Genomic DNA, 16,638 nt, shown 5'->3' with positions numbered 1-16,638 from the left:
CCTCCGTTAAAACGCTTCAACGATGGAAAGGTTGAGGAGGAGAGGGATTGGTAACAATGGAGGAACGTGTTGGGATGCATTACCGGTCGAATGTCGAGTTGAAACGTTTCCGTCGAGAAAATAAAAACATATACGCCCAGATACGTCTCCTCTCTCCTCCCCTCCAATGACGAGTGGAAGAGCTTACACGGTGGAATGTCATGACTTTTGCCGATGGATTAACGACACTGTGACGAGATTTCGTCACCTGGTCACGTGGAAATGGCGTTAACGTCCTCTTCCTGTTAGAGAGATACGTTGTTAAAAAGTTGTTAAAAAGTTAAGAAAATTAATGAAAATTGGAATTGGAAGTCGTTCTGAGTAATCGAATTCGTTGAATTATCGACTTGTTAAATACGTGCATATTTTTGCTTATTTTATAAAATAGAGAGCTGGATCGATTGGCAAAAATTATTTAGTTTAATTAAAGAAACAAGGTACTCGAGAAATAATTATTACAATTAGACGAAATTGATTTTTTTTGTATTGTTTTTTATTGGTCGATCAAAAAATTTCGATAATTTTAAGAATTGTTAATAATCCATTATGCTGTATATAAACTTTCATTAACGTGTCAGAATTTTTTTCTAAAATGATATTTTGAATATTAATTCAATTCGAATATCTAAATACCATTTAACTACATAAAAAGAAAATTTTATCATCAATATCTCTATTTTCTAGTCCAAACAAGATCATTAGATTTTCAGTAGATTTTATACTTTTATACTCTCATTCGGAAATAGTAGAAAGAGTAAATATATATTAAATTATGTTTTCACGTGATAATAAAATGTACTTTTCATTTATTTCATGTTCAAAACTTTCATCGTTATATTATCATGTCGCGTAACATTTAGTGTCTTCTATTTCTCTCCCTCTACTGAACCTCCTCCCCAAACGACAATATGACGTCACGTAGCGAAAATCGCAGACAATCCGTACGCTCCAGTCTCTCCCCCATATCTCAAGAAAATCGTGCGAATTCCGGCCTTATCAATCTTGCCGCTTCAATCGCTTGAAAATTTGATTTTTTCGCTCGATCCTCTTCAATCGTTGGCCGTTCGTGCGCCAAGAAAGAAATATGTCTCGGTCGTTTCTCTCGGGATTGCTTATCGGTCACGCCGAGAAACCCCCTTCCACACGCGTGTCTTCCATCCTCCGTGACCCCGTTTCACCTCCCCTGAAAATTCCCCACCAAAACACGACCGATCGAACAACGGTTCCCTCGATCAACACCCTCCCCCTCTCGACAACAGGATAGCCTTTTAACCGGCGCATTTCAGCCGGGATAAGGCGGGTAATTAGCCGTAATTAGTTGTCTTCGCTCTTCTAAACCCTGCCCCGTCCGTCACCAGCCTGTAATCCGATTTTCTGCTTGACAGCGGACGTCGCGGAATAATCGAATCCCGCGCCTCGAATGGAAGCCATTAATCGACAGTGGGGCAATGTTCGATCTTATTCTCCCCACACCCTCGTATTATCAACTATTTTTCTCTCTTTTTTCCTTGCTCGTTGTGATATCGTCGTCTGGAAAATGGATTTCCAATTTTGAGGGGCAGTTGAAGAGTTTTTCAAGGGGATGATTTTTGAGGAGGCAGTTATATTTGTTTGTAATAAGTTGATTGCGCGTGGAAGATTGAGAAAGAAGAAAAATTGTCTTATTCGCAATTCAAACATTTTTGTCTGATGATAAATAAATGAAGTCGATGAATTATTTTTATTCTAGTAATAGAAATGTTATATGCATAAATTTTGAAAGTTATTTATATCGTAAATTTTATCATATTTTAAAATATCGATAATCATTTTCAATATTTTCATTGATTTATATATAAGGAATTTTGAACGAAATTAAGTAATACTTTATGATCCAATATTTAAATTGTAAGATAAGCTTAATTGATTTGTCAAAAGAAATTTTTTAACTATATAAATCATTTTCAGAAAATGAAATTTTTTCAATAAAATTTCCAAGAATAATTGCTCATTTGTGACATGATTTTTTAATGAGATAAGTAAAATTTTTATAAATATATACATAGTTTTGATTCAATAACTAAAGATTGCAAAAGATGATGGCATTTGCAAAAAGAAATTTTCTTATATAAATTATTAAAGATCTATCTTTATACATAACTCTAAAATAAAATTTAATCTATATTTAATTTGTGTGAAGATTTGCACATTTGTCCGTTTCTGTTTAATCTTCTCCCTATCTTTTCGCTTACATTCCTCCCTTTTTCTGCTTGCTTTTGATGTACTTCCGGCTATCCCTGTTAACGTTGCGTAACCGGTGTTTCTAAAAAGGGAGGAAATATAGGTTTGCGTTACGCGTTGAAGACCCTTGCGAAATGCCCTCGCAGGGGATTTAACGATATTTTTCAACCGAGCTTTGCTTTACATAATAATTGAGTAAGGTCGAAATATACATACGTATTAGAATGAAACAAAATACAAGGCGAATATTTTTGTTTATAATATTCATGACTTTTAAATTATTCTATGCAATAAAGATATATATATATTTTTATATTATACAAAATAAAGAAATTCCTTATATCAAATAAAGAATAGAGAAATATGTGTTATAATAATTCCATTTAAGAAAGTGAAAAATTCTTTAATCTTTTATCGATCTTTATGTAATTTTTAAAAAATTGTATAATTACATATATCATATTTCATTTCATGAAAAATGATGTTTAAAAAGAAATTGATGGATACTTATTTTAAGAATTTAGGTCAAATTATCTCGATATCGTATTCGTTTTAATAATTTTTCTCAACGAATTCATTTCATCATTTCAATTTTAAATTTTTTTTAATTTCATTAAATTTTTATATATATAATTCTAATTAATATTCAATATTTTTCCCATACATATAACACGTGCAATTTATCGTTCATAAACAAAATGCATTACCCACATTTTCACATAGATTTTTTCATTTGCCGATATACAAAAAAACATACAGCATGTCCTGTCTTCTAATTTCATAAAACATGCAGTTATCGAGATATTTGTATAATTTTGTTGAATTTTTTTACATAATTTTTCGTTATTACATCACATCATTTTACTTAAAATGCTTAGATCTCTAGAAACTCCACTTCTCCAATAATATAATTCTTCACGGCGCAGATAATCGTCATTATTCCACATTGTAAAGCATCAACATAGCATCCGCAAGGCAAATTACGTACTTTACATCCAACGACGTCAAATTTCGTTCCGGTTCGTCCATTCCTCTTAATCCGATTTTCCCACTTCGATTCGTAGGAACGACACCGGTGGAACGACTTTAAGCATCAATTTGGACAAATTGAAAAAAGCAGGGAAGAGGAAGAGATTTTCATTATCCTTCGGCATGGAACGATCGTGATTCCGTGATCTCCTCTTTTAAAACTCCTTAACATGCTAATACTTTCAATATCTGCAGATACGTTTCCTTTCTCTCTCTCTCTGTCTCTTTCTCCCTCTTTCTCCCTCTTTCTTTTTCCTAATTTTTCCTTCGTTTCCTTTTTCTCATTTAGCTAAAAGAAAACAGCCGGTTCTCAACACCTCTTCTCAAGTTCAAGGAGGAGAGAGAGCCGATCCAATTTACCAACTCGTTCGACTTGACACTTTTAATTTCCACGCACCTTCGATTCTGACGCTGTTTCAGATTTTAAGACCGTCCTCGATAGGCCAGGCCAGTGATTCCTCGCCAAGTCTCGAGGTGTGTTCGCCAAATTGAACTTTTTTTCCTCTTTCTCTTTCTCTCTCTCTCTCTTTTTTTCGTTCCTCCAGATTACACGGATGCCCGTTCCGTTCCGCGCCAGGCGCCGAATTGCCTCGCCATGGCTACACGGCTCCTCTTGGCCCTCTTTTTTTTTTTCTTATTCTGTTTTGCGATTTTCCGTCCGCAGTTAACGTGGAACAATCGAAACAAACGATTTCCGGACTCCTCTCTGCCGGAACGTGACAATCCTGTGACGAAAATTCCGTTTTTTCCCACGAATAGAGAATACATCTCGCGAAGGATTATTTTGAAATAGTGTTAATTCGAGTTATTAATTAAAATCGATGACGAAAGATGACGAATAGTGATTTCTTATTTTGTGACAAATTTTTCTAAGAAATGTGAAAGATGAAAGATGGAGATTTATGTTTGACTTTTTCTTTAATATAAATTGTTATAATTATATAGATTGTATTTTTCGTTATTTTATAACTATTTTTCTATAAGAAAAATTATCTTTGATATTTTTCATAGTAAAATTTGATTTTGAAGTTTCATCTTTTTAGTTAATAAGTACATATACTGGTTATAAATTGATCTATGAATCAATCTACTAGAAACCTCTTCAATTCCTCCATTGTGTCTTCGACAATATGAAAAACTTGCAATGTTAAGACTGACTATTAATCAATTTTACCCTCGAAACTTGACTAATCTACATTGAAATTTGCATCTGTTGTTGGTTTTTGCGATCACGATTGGTGGATCTTCTCTTCGAGGGCGTTGACCAGTCATCAATCGTTCCACAAGTCTTCTCCTAATGCTTCATAGTTGACGTGTGGAATTTCGGCAACAGTGAGGGATTTTCGCCCGGCTTGGCTTCGCTCTAGATCGCTTTGAGCCTCCTCTGCTCGCTATTTTCACGGTTTTCCTTTAGAACTTCCTTTATAATGTTTCTTAGGCCACTGGACTAAGGGATAAAAGAAATGAGTTTTTAGGCTTTGAAATTGTCGACTATAATTCCCCTTGATTGCATCGTGATCATCGCAAACTTTTAATAAAAGAACTTCCTTTTGTCAATGTTTGACATTATTTTTCATTTTTCTTTTTATTAATATATAAAATCCAATTGTTTTTCTTATATCAAATATGCTAAGATTTATTATTCTGTTTTAAAAAAGAAATAATTAACTTTCTATTTTTATCTAATCCATTATTTGTATATTATTTTAATTTTAAAAAGTAAAAATTAATACCTTAAAAGAAATACCTTAAAAGAATCCTATTCTTATTTTTCAAAGATTTTTAATTTTATATAATTTTATATTTATTTTTATATATTTTTATATTTAATAAGTAATAATGTTTAAATCAAAATAGAAAACACTATATTGGATGTATTGGATATGTAGTTAATAATCTAGTGTCGCGTCATTAGTCATAATGCTACATTATAATCTATATTACTCAAATTTCAATTATCTATATATAATAATCTATTAATTATTGTTATAATAAGATTAATTGTTTCGATTACTAATCTTTTCTCATCATCTCTTCACATATATTATAAATCTCGATATATGCCAATTTCCAAAATAGCAAAATTAATCTCTCACGCTTTCGATAGTGTTTCCAAATATTTTCTTAATCATGTCGTAGATGCTTTATCGCGGAATCGTTTTTAGATAGTACAAGTGTTGTTGCACGGAAACCGATTAACCCACATAGCAACCTAGGGAAGCCTGTTTCAGTTTGAAAGCTGCGTTCTCGTTTACAGTCGCTTTGCGGAGTAAATCGTCGATGCATCGTCGTGCCTGTATTTTCTACATAGAAATCCTTCAAGCCGTTTGCGAATAAACACTTTAGGCGAGCACAAAATTACGGCACGTAATTTTACAACCCCCGCTAGCCACCAATTTAAGGACGCTTGACTTATTGTCACTTTTCATGGCAAACGACCGTAACACAATTAAACTCGCGATAATCAACTATGTCAAGTGTGATGTTCCTTTGAAAATGTTAACGTATTGTGTTTGCTACTTGATTTCACGTATAATCATTCGTGTAATCAATGTTGATGCGCCTATTTTGCAATAAAAATTTTATTTTTCTATTCAGATATTTTATATTTTAATCATCGTCAATCAAAAAGTGTCCGGATCATTTTTGATCCATATTTGAATTGTAAATACTGTCGTTTAAATAGGAAGATATATTGAAATCGAAATGTAATTAAGAATAAAGGAGAAATGTTTTGATCAATTTTATTAATGTGTAAAAATTTATTAGACTGTGACAATTTTTTATTCGAAGAAAATAAAAAATTTATGAACGCATGTGTATTTATTAAATTTTACATAAATTGTATTTTGGATTGGAAAAACTGAATAATTGTCATTTTTATATTATAATATTAATAATTCAAGTAATAATTTTGATTTTTATATCCTTTGTACAAATTTTGTGTTCTATTTGTATAAAGATCTATTTTTATTTATGTGATAGATATGTTATTTAACAATTAATGGAAATTTTATTATTCGAATAATATATCTATTCTATTTGAATATTTTATGTAAATAATTGTTCATGATTTTAGATCTCCTATTACGTGATCCATAAATTGCAATTATGATCACGAAGGGCGTTCATTTCTCATGCATTTTACAAAATTGTATTAACCATTATTAATCACGCATATTTGATTATATAAACAATAGTAATGAGTTTGAAATTATCTATTAATTATATTTCATCTATTTCTATCCATATTTTGAATTTCATATTTCAAAAGAAGATAAATAGTAAAATGTAAATGTAAGAAATAATTTTGAAAATAATGAATGTTTCTTAAAGAAAATAACTGAACAGAAATTATATTATAATTATTTTAATATATTTAATTATCGATTTTAAAATATTTTATTTTCAAATCAAATATTAAGATAATAATGTTTGAAACAAATTAAATTTTTTTTGTTCTTTGTCATAGAAAAATAATTGTACGTTTTTATTATTAGAAAATTACTTTAAATGAATCGATATATTAGTTTCCCTTTAATATTCTTATTTCAATTTCAAATAAATCTTGTTCGTCACTGTCTTAAGTATAATGTAGAACATACAAGAAAAACACGTATTATCTTCGAATTAAAATGTAAATTAATTCAAAGAATTACGCACTGAGCTAAGAATTATTAGAGTTGTAAAACTTTAAGGATAATATCTTAAGCATCTTTTATGAAAAGATTTTGATATAGTATTAAAACGATAATAGTTAAATAGTTAAATACAAAATAGTTAAATATATATATATATATTCTTAAATTTAAAATTTTTAAAATGTAAATTTTTATTATTCTAATTACTTATGAGACATTTTTCTCATATTTTCACAGAATGAAATAAAAAAATATTCATAATGAAAGTATAATAAATATAATAAAAATAAGTGAAAGTAATTTACTTAAAATTATAATATGATGCATGCAGAAGAAACAATCATTACATTTATTATTGTTTAACTTGTAATTTCATCGAGAAAATATATCATATCATATATTACATGTAACTTAAATTTATTATGTTTCTAAAAATAAACATAATATAATTACATTGACCTGAATATAATTATTGTTATTTATTTCTTTATAAAATACAATTTATTCCTATGATTATTATTAAGAAAAATATTTATCATATAATAATTATATTACATAATGATATTATAATAATAATATGTACAATAAAATTCAGAATTTTATTATTTATGAGATATCTTTTGCATTATATTTCAGATATCAGACAATACGATGCCTAATGATGATAAGCGACTAATCAGATCGTGGAACATTCATTTACAGGTAAAATATTTATATTTTGATATGCATAGTTTAATTGCTGTTAAATAAACATAGAAAAAAAATTTTTGCACAATATTTTTTTTTATATTGTATATTATATTATATATTATATTTTAAACCTTTTTATTGCAAGAAAACATATATACGTTTTATATGTTTTATTTACTTTTAATTATAAAAAGCATAAATTTCTGAAATATATTTATCAAATATATATATATATATTTTTTTAAATTTTTTTTTGAACATAAATTAATAATTATTTAATAATTATTAATTTAATAATAATTATTTAATTTTAATACATATACAATTTATACCTAATATAAATATAATATATCTTACATTAAATTATTATAATTATAGTAATAAAGTATTAATATATTCATGAAATTTATAAAAGATTAAAAACACCAAAACGAAATCAAAAGGTGATATACAAAAATCGAAGTTTATTTATTAAATTATAAACAATTAAAGTTTGCATTAAAAGACACAAAGTAACTCTATCTTCGTCACACCATAATCTCATTCTATCTCCATCTCGCTTCATCTAACGCAACTTAACTTAATAATTAATTTAATAAGTAAGCCTCGATAGACATTTTTGTATATCAATTTTTATATTTTTCGCCTTTAAAATCCAAAGACGTATACATTAATTATATACAAATATATTAATATTCTATACATAACAAAAACAGCAAATTCAGAATCACAAAGTTAAACTATTAATTTTAATAGTTTAACTTTAACAGAATAATTAATTGTAGAAAGGTTATTAACATTGTAATCTAATTAAAATAGCTTTCAACGAGATGATAATTACATCTATCTAATACAACATCCATATGCGCAATAGCGTTAAACAAATAACAATTAAAATTTATCGAATTTACCTCCTGTTCCGGATTTAATATATCATGTGCAAACTTTCACTAGTTCTCTTGGTTACCACTAAAAACACGTGCAGCGTGTACCCATATGCTCATAACCCCATTACTTGGTTTCGCATATCCGCAATCTAATTACTATATCAACAGTTAAATTTCAATTCATCGACAGGAAATTAACCTTTGCTCCATACATAGAAGATAAAATCAGCTATCTCCTCCTAAAAATATTGTCATTTCCATCGATTTTCAGATATATGATACGAACGTTTGTATTTTGTTATATTTGAAATTTTTAAAAAATTTTTTTATTCTTATCAAAAGAGAAAATTCAGAGAATCACTTTATAAAAACGAGCATACTCAAAATTTTAAATTGAAATTATGTAGAAATAAATTGTTATCGTCATTTAAATTAATCCTGTAACATTAGATCAGAATTTTTTGTTATTCCAATAGAATACTTGTTTATCGTAGATAAAAATATCTTTTAATTTTCTTTTGAACGTGTAATTACATAACTTGAAAATGAATATTTGAATAGATCAATAAATTTCTTCTAAATTTTATACATAAATTTTTGACATCGATACACAAAAATCATTAAAGTTAAAGACCCCTAATGTCTTATTGCAAGCAATAAACTTAACACTAAAATTGATTTATAATATGTATTTAAATATACACAGATGAATTGAATCAAAATATTATTATGAAAATAATTAGATATACATAATCATGTTTCTGAACAAAAATCATTATTAATTTTGCCAGAAGTAACACGTTCTTACAATTATAAAACCAATAATTTGTATTGTATTGTAATTAATTCGACTTATTATTTAATTCTTTTTCGATAAACATTCTTGAAACTTGTATTTTCTCCGAATCCTTTTCCTCAATGTGCAAATTTTACAAATTCCAACGTCGACCACGGATGTTAACAGACATAAACACGTAATCTCTCTATTTTCAAATTTCAACACACAGCAACTCTTCCTCTTCAAAGAATCGGCTCGTTTGAAAGATATTTTTCCTCCCGGATTGCGGCCAGATCCTTTCGAACAGATAAAAAAGAAAAAAGAAAAAAAGAACATCCAGACATTTAATCGAATCTTTCCCGTGAAACGGGCAACGAATCTACGTTTAATCAACGCCTTTTAAGCGACCTATAGATAAGACCTCGTAATTAGTTATAGACGTTACTTTGAAGCGGCGCCGATTCACCCCGTTCATCCCTTACGAGGCTTTAACCCGGCACGGCGCTAACGTTTGCACGTAATCCGATTTTCCGGATGGTGTACAGGCTGTCTCTCGCGAAAACCGGCCTCTACCCATCCGAAGACTGCGGTGAGCCTTGTCATCGCTTAAAAAATATAACATGTTTCGATTTCTCTCTCTCTCTCTCTCTCTCTTTATTTGCCTTCATATTTTTATTTTTTTTCATATTCTTCTAGTTATTCAATCAAATTATAGCAATTAGATATATAATATGCATATGGATAACATGTTTTGATTATTTTTTTTTTTCTCTTTGCTATTTCATTTTTCTTTTTCTTTTTTTTTTTCTTTTCCATTATTTAAAATTCATCAAAATATAATAGACACAAAATCTCTCTCTCTCTCTCTCTCTCTCTCTCTCTCTCTCTCTCTGATTGTCTCTTTTATTTTCTCTATTATTATTCGAAAATTTCAAAATACGATATAGCAGTAGCTATAATAAATCTATGTAAGTGAATGTACATAAATATAGATGGATAATATATTTCTTTCTCTCTCTCTCCCTCTCGATCCTTTTTTTACTCTCCCTCGTCCTTCTGGAAATTCATCAAAGTAGGGTGGCAATAGGTACAGTAGATACGAAATCGCTTGGATAGATGTGGATATTCTCGAGGAACTCGTCGAAGTCATGAGCAGAAAAACCTTTGAAATATTAGGTTGGCGGGGAAGTAATTTCGTTTTCGGCATATGTAAAATGGAAGACGTTTTTCATCGGTCTTTTTATTTGGATATGGAGGAAGAACAATTGTAGATAGTGGAATCTCTTGCTATACGGGGTATTCATTCTATTACGTATATACACAGTTTTCTTACTATTTGTGGCCGTGTGTGATAGGAAAAAGTTATTCAAACGAAAAATTTATTTGTATTAACTGTACAAAAAAAAAGGATAATAATAATTCGTTTTCTTTTGTTAATTAAAGATAATCTTTTACTTATTGTGTAGAATATGTATACTAATAATTGTTAAGCAAACATTAACATATAATGAATAACAAATAAAACTAATACAATATAATACAAATTTTATAATATTTTAAAAATAATTTATTTTTACAATTATTTTATTTTTCAAACTGAATAACTAGAATTAAAAAATTCTATTTCAATATTTTTTCAATACATATTTTTTTATATATATATTATAAATCGGTTTAATAAATTGATTTCGTTAAGTGTAAATGTGCATAGATATTCAATCTGATTATTTCGTTGCCGTCGTTATATATTAGAAACTTGGGTAAAGAAAACAGAGGTGATTCGAGCGGTGTTTTTCTCATAAAAGATTTGCGAAATAAGGTGCTTTGATTGTCACGAATTACGGTTACGTTTCTGGTAGGTTTTTTTACATTTTAATGTTCCTTTGCGTGCTTGTTAGGACCGACATAGAATAACGAGGGGCGTTTTTTAGCTCTGGATAAATTCAGAACAGCTGCGGTTCTTAGTTTGTTTGCTCGTTTTGGATTAAAGAATCTGCGAGACCTTATACTCGGTGTACATAGAATTTTCTTACTATTGAGCATTTATTTTTTACATTTGTATACTTTCTTTTTTTATTATTATTATTATATATTATACGAATATATTTTGAGAGAAAAAAAGCATAATTATTTTTATCGAAAGTCTTTGTCATTTAACTTTTCAATCGACTTCTTCCTTTCTTTTTTTCCTCTTCGATTTTTTTCTATAACGAAGTCACTGTTTTATATATTTTTTTTCTGAATATTTATATTTTCTATTGTTGTAGAATCCTAGAATAAATTGTTATATTTCTCATCACGATTCGAAATGTTAAGAGTCCCTTTAAAATAGTAAATTTATAATCATTGTTGTTGCAACAAATAAAAGATTTATGTAAATGAAGTAACGATAATTATAAATTCAGTTAATCAACATTAATTAAATATTCATGTGTATAAATGATTAATATAATGATAACCAAGTTTTAATATAATTTATTTTATTGAAAAATTATTCGATTTGTGATCGAAACAATTCTAAAATCACGTTTATTAGTTAAAAAGTGTTTTAAAATTAATTTATTTATTTCGTTACTTTTAAACTGTAAAACATATTAATAAATTCTACGTTACAAAAGGATTTTACATTCTACAATTTTAATTTCATATCTACTAATAAATATATGCTTAACAATTTTGCATATGGTTTTACGTTAAAAAGGAAAAAATAACTTTTTAGTAACATAATACTAAAATATGATTAAGTGGAAAGGGAATAATACGATTAGGAAAAATCTTTTTCATTTAGTAGAAGAGCTTATATGTATTTAAATATATAGTATTACTGCATAATTTCCATTTGGATTAATAAAGAGACGCGACTATTTAAATAAAAGTAGAATGGGATTAGTTGGATTTTTAACTTTTGAAGATTAAATATTTTTATCTGTGTTACAAATTGTTTTAAAAGTTTGAATAATATTCTCGATATAAGTCTTATCCAAATTGAATAAAGTTACACAATTACTCTCATTAATATTTGGAAACTATATTATTGAATTTATTATTTTGTATAAGAAAGAATTTAAATTATGTTTCTTGTAACAGTATAATATAAACCGATTATTGCATTTTATAAATACATGAATAAGTTAATCATAACAATTATATTTGTTAAAACTTATTTGTTTAAATAGTACAATATACAATAGTAAAATAGTAGTTTCATCATATTCCATTAATGTGAAAGAGAATCTTTGTTTAAAATTTATAAAAAAATATTTTTATATTTCTAGCGTATCATTATTTTGTTTAAAAATGATACAATTATACAATATATATAAATATTATTATTATATAAGATTTTATTTAAAAATTACATTAAAAATTAAATTATATTTTTATATATCATTTTTATTTTTGTGTAATAATCGTAATATGTTTTTAGTCACGTAAATGGTAAATTCATTGAAAAATTATAAAACATATTATCAAATATGTTATTATTTTCAAAATTACAAAATTGTAATAGCAATGATTTTATTTATTTTTTGTCGTTATTATCACATTCCATTATCACAGATGCAATCAGTTTTATTATTTTCAAAAATTCTCAATTGAAATTTCGCTTTGTTTCGGGCATTTCTCATTTTATATTTACGTTTCGTTACATTTTACATTTTTCCATGAATAATCATGAAAATTTGTAATAACGTGAAATCTCGCACATGCTTTTTTTTCGATATTCGCAAACGTACCATTGTGGTCCAATTCTGTACCACTTCATTTAACATCGTTGCAAGCCAATCGATAAAATAATTCTCCTCATCTTAGAATTATATATGTAGTGAAATTCATTCGAAAAAACGCGATTATAAAATGATCGTTTAACAAAAGAAGAAACATAGAAAATTTTAATTAATTTTTTTCTCGATCTACTATATATATTTATAAATTAATCTTTTAATTCTGATTTAACAAAAACGTAACCTAACCAAACTTTTCCAAAATTCCATCATATATTTAAATTATTTAAATAATTGTAAATAATGTCAAAAAAGGTCAATTCAATTTACAAATTCAATTTTTAATTTTCCAATTTTGTTGTCCAATCCATCTTGTGAAATATTTATCGAATAAACAGAATTTTCCTTTTCATTACTATGACGTGTGCAACATTGACATCTTTTCGTAGCTTCATCGTGCATTATAAGGTAACATTGACACGAGTAAACGACGATAGGGAGTATTGTTAAAAAAATTTCACACTTTTCTAGTATCTGCGGCTTGTCAAAGCGCGGTCGCCTCATATGAGCGGGATTGCATTTCACAAAAGCATGAAAATGGAAACGCAAAGAGAGAGAAAGAGAGAGAGAAAGAGAATCGACAAAATTCTCCATGGAATCACTTATAAATTCTATCCTAAATTTCCTAGCTTTTTCGATTTTTTTAGATAAAAATATAGCACCTCAATTCTTCCCGAATTAATGAATTTTTTGAATTTGCTTGTCACGAACCCGTGCAATTTGAACTTAACATTCTGGAACTTGTAACTTCTGAACTCTGTAATTTTCAAACTTGCTACTCTGAAACTTTGGAATTTACGAGATTTAATACATTTTACAATACACGAGAGTTTGCGAAACAACTTATAAAAACATGTGAATCATAATCGTCGAACAAAATAATCAACCTGTGTACATTATTGATTAATTTACAATTCAGTAATTTGCAATATTCTACAAATTTGTAAAAGTTGTTGATAACATTAAATGAAATATTTAAAAAGAATGATTAACTCTCTGTTAATACTGTTTATTTATTACTACTTATTTGAAATTCACAATAAAAATTCATAATAAAATAAATTGTTAATTAATTTCAAATTATTAGCTTTGCAATATCATTTGATTAAAGATTAATTAATCCAGAAGATATTTATATTAATGATATCTATTGCAATTGTACAATAGCGTGTATAACGAATTTTTTTTATTGAAAAAAAAAATTTATTTTTTATCAAACCAAAATGAAGATAGAAGAACAAATATTTTTATTACAAATCATTCATTTAACAATATTTATCATTTATTATTTATTCGATTAATAATTATTCAAAACAATGTTGAAAAAGTTGAATCATCCAATCAAATTATATCAAATCGTATTAACAAAAAAAAAAATATATATTAATTAATGATATTTGTCTAAATAATTTATACTTTATCGTTTCATTCGCCTCCACTTGGAGGAAATTCTAAAAATAATTCTCAGCTTTATTGTACGTGATATTTCACTGAAAATACATCGTCGGTTACACGCGTCGTTATTTGCACGAAGCGATGTCACGAGTAATTAAATTCTCTTCACAAATAATATAATTTGACAGATTATACATCCAAGTAAAATTTACCGTTTCCAAGCGGTAAATAAATATATTTAATAATATAAAGCCGTGTAAACAAGTGGCCGGCCGAGTTAATGCCAATAAACTCTTGAGTAATACGCAACATTTATAACAATTGTACTGCAACAGTTGTAACGATTACACGGTATGTATAAATTATACAATTCATGTTGTAATAATTGTAGCGTGCACGATATTTCACATGCGAATTTCTGCGGATGATAAAAAATAATTTGCGCAAACATGTGTGAGAATATTTATTGAATTTTTTGTTAATTCGTTTCTCAACCGGTTAATTTGTGAATAATAATATTTTTTCATCGTACATTTATTCATTTTTTTTTTTAATACATTCGAATTATTTTTATAAAATTGTATGCAATGACCGGTAACATTTTTACAATCAATCATAAAAGAGATTTTGATTTTAATAAAATTTTCCATATATTCTATGTGTATACAATAAAATCTTCAAAATTATCAAAATTAATAGAGAAACGAGATTATTTGGATAACAGAAATATATAGAATTTTCTCAGATGAATTATTGTATATTTTGAAGAAAATAAATAATGATTTATTAAAAAAATTAAAGATCCTTTTTTTTTAGAGAGTTGTTAAATTGCTCAAACTTTTTTAATATATAAAAGAATATGCAATTTGGTTAATGAATTTCCCAATATTATATATTTATGCCATTCTCAACTTTAAAGTATGCATATATTTTTCAATAGTCAACACTAATTATAAACATAATATATCCATCATTCAGTGATGAAGAAAAGATTATCTACATTGTTACAAGTTTATTATTTTCGAAAATTCATAAAATTGAAATTAATTTAGAATCATGAAAATAGAATATTTTTAAAATTTATTAAAAATTTATTTAAAAAAATTGCATTTTAAAAAATTAATACTTTTACTACTCTCAAATCTTTTTCATATTGTCATTTATTGTCATTGTTCATCAACGACTTAGAAAATTTACTTTTCTCCCATTACAACATCAAAGGGTCGAGATGGTATTCAGTTCATTGCTCTGCAATATAGTCACTCCCAAGGGTGTACGACAACGTTCAAACTTGTTTTCGCATTATATACTCCTGAGGATCGTATGGGTTTAATGTTTTTAGCGTTACGTTGGTTTCCAGTAATATCCATATCACATCGTAATTTAATCTTGCGTTACTAACGAATAAGGAATATATAGCACACTGTGAAAACTTTCGTTACAATATTGAAACATATTATGCAATTCGATTATTGTTCGTTTATCAAAGACAAACATATTTTTCACGAATATGCAAAATAATTCATTTAATTGATATTTCTTTTAATTGGTATTTTTTGAATTTATATAGAACAATAAATTTTTAAATTATTATTATTATTATTTTTTTAATTGATACAAAAAATTGATACAACAATTAATTTTTGAGTAATAAAAAGAGAAATTTTTAATTCGAATTCAAAATAAATTCAAAAGTATATTTTTTTTTTATTTTAAATTAGAACAAAAATTAAAAAATGTTTGAATATTAATTTATTATTGAAAATATTTGATATTTATATAAATAATAATATTTTGAAATATAAATAATAAATTCTTTTAATATTTTTTTTTTTTTTTTATTATTACGTTTAATCTCTCTTAAATACTAAAGTTAAGAATATCTAAGAATTCAAAAATAATTTAAAAAAATTTGAACAATTCACAATAAACATATAATTTTCACAAAAATCTAAAATATTAAATATTTAATTGTGAATTAAAACTTACTTTTGTTTAGATTAAGGAATCATCTCATTTCTATTTCATAATCCACGAACTTTTTAATTCAATCGTAAATTAATATACTTAACTTACACGCATAATTCATACACTGTTTCCTACAACTTTCTGCATTACATAGATTATCTCATATATAACACACATTAAAAAGCAATAAAATAAAAGGAATTTCA

The 16,638-nt window shown here is 26.8% G+C and overlaps 1 protein-coding gene across 1 annotated transcript in view; it reads left to right on the top strand.

Annotated features, from left to right (window-relative positions):
• Positions 1 to 16,638, top strand: part of LOC102680671 (leucine-rich repeat and immunoglobulin-like domain containing-NOGO receptor-interacting protein 4) — a 448,888-nt gene that overhangs the window by 378,346 nt on the left and 53,904 nt on the right. The window contains exon 5 of the mRNA XM_006621177.2: positions 7,566 to 7,631. Coding sequence (XP_006621240.1) covers positions 7,566 to 7,631 — 66 coding nt within the window. The remainder of the gene's footprint in view (positions 1 to 7,565; positions 7,632 to 16,638) is intronic.

The sequence above is a fragment of the Apis dorsata genome, unplaced genomic scaffold (assembly GCF_000469605.1).
Source record: "Apis dorsata unplaced genomic scaffold, Apis dorsata 1.3 scaffold_598, whole genome shotgun sequence".
Classification (NCBI taxonomy): domain Eukaryota; kingdom Metazoa; phylum Arthropoda; class Insecta; order Hymenoptera; family Apidae; genus Apis; species Apis dorsata.
This window is presented reverse-complemented; position numbering and strand designations above follow the sequence as displayed.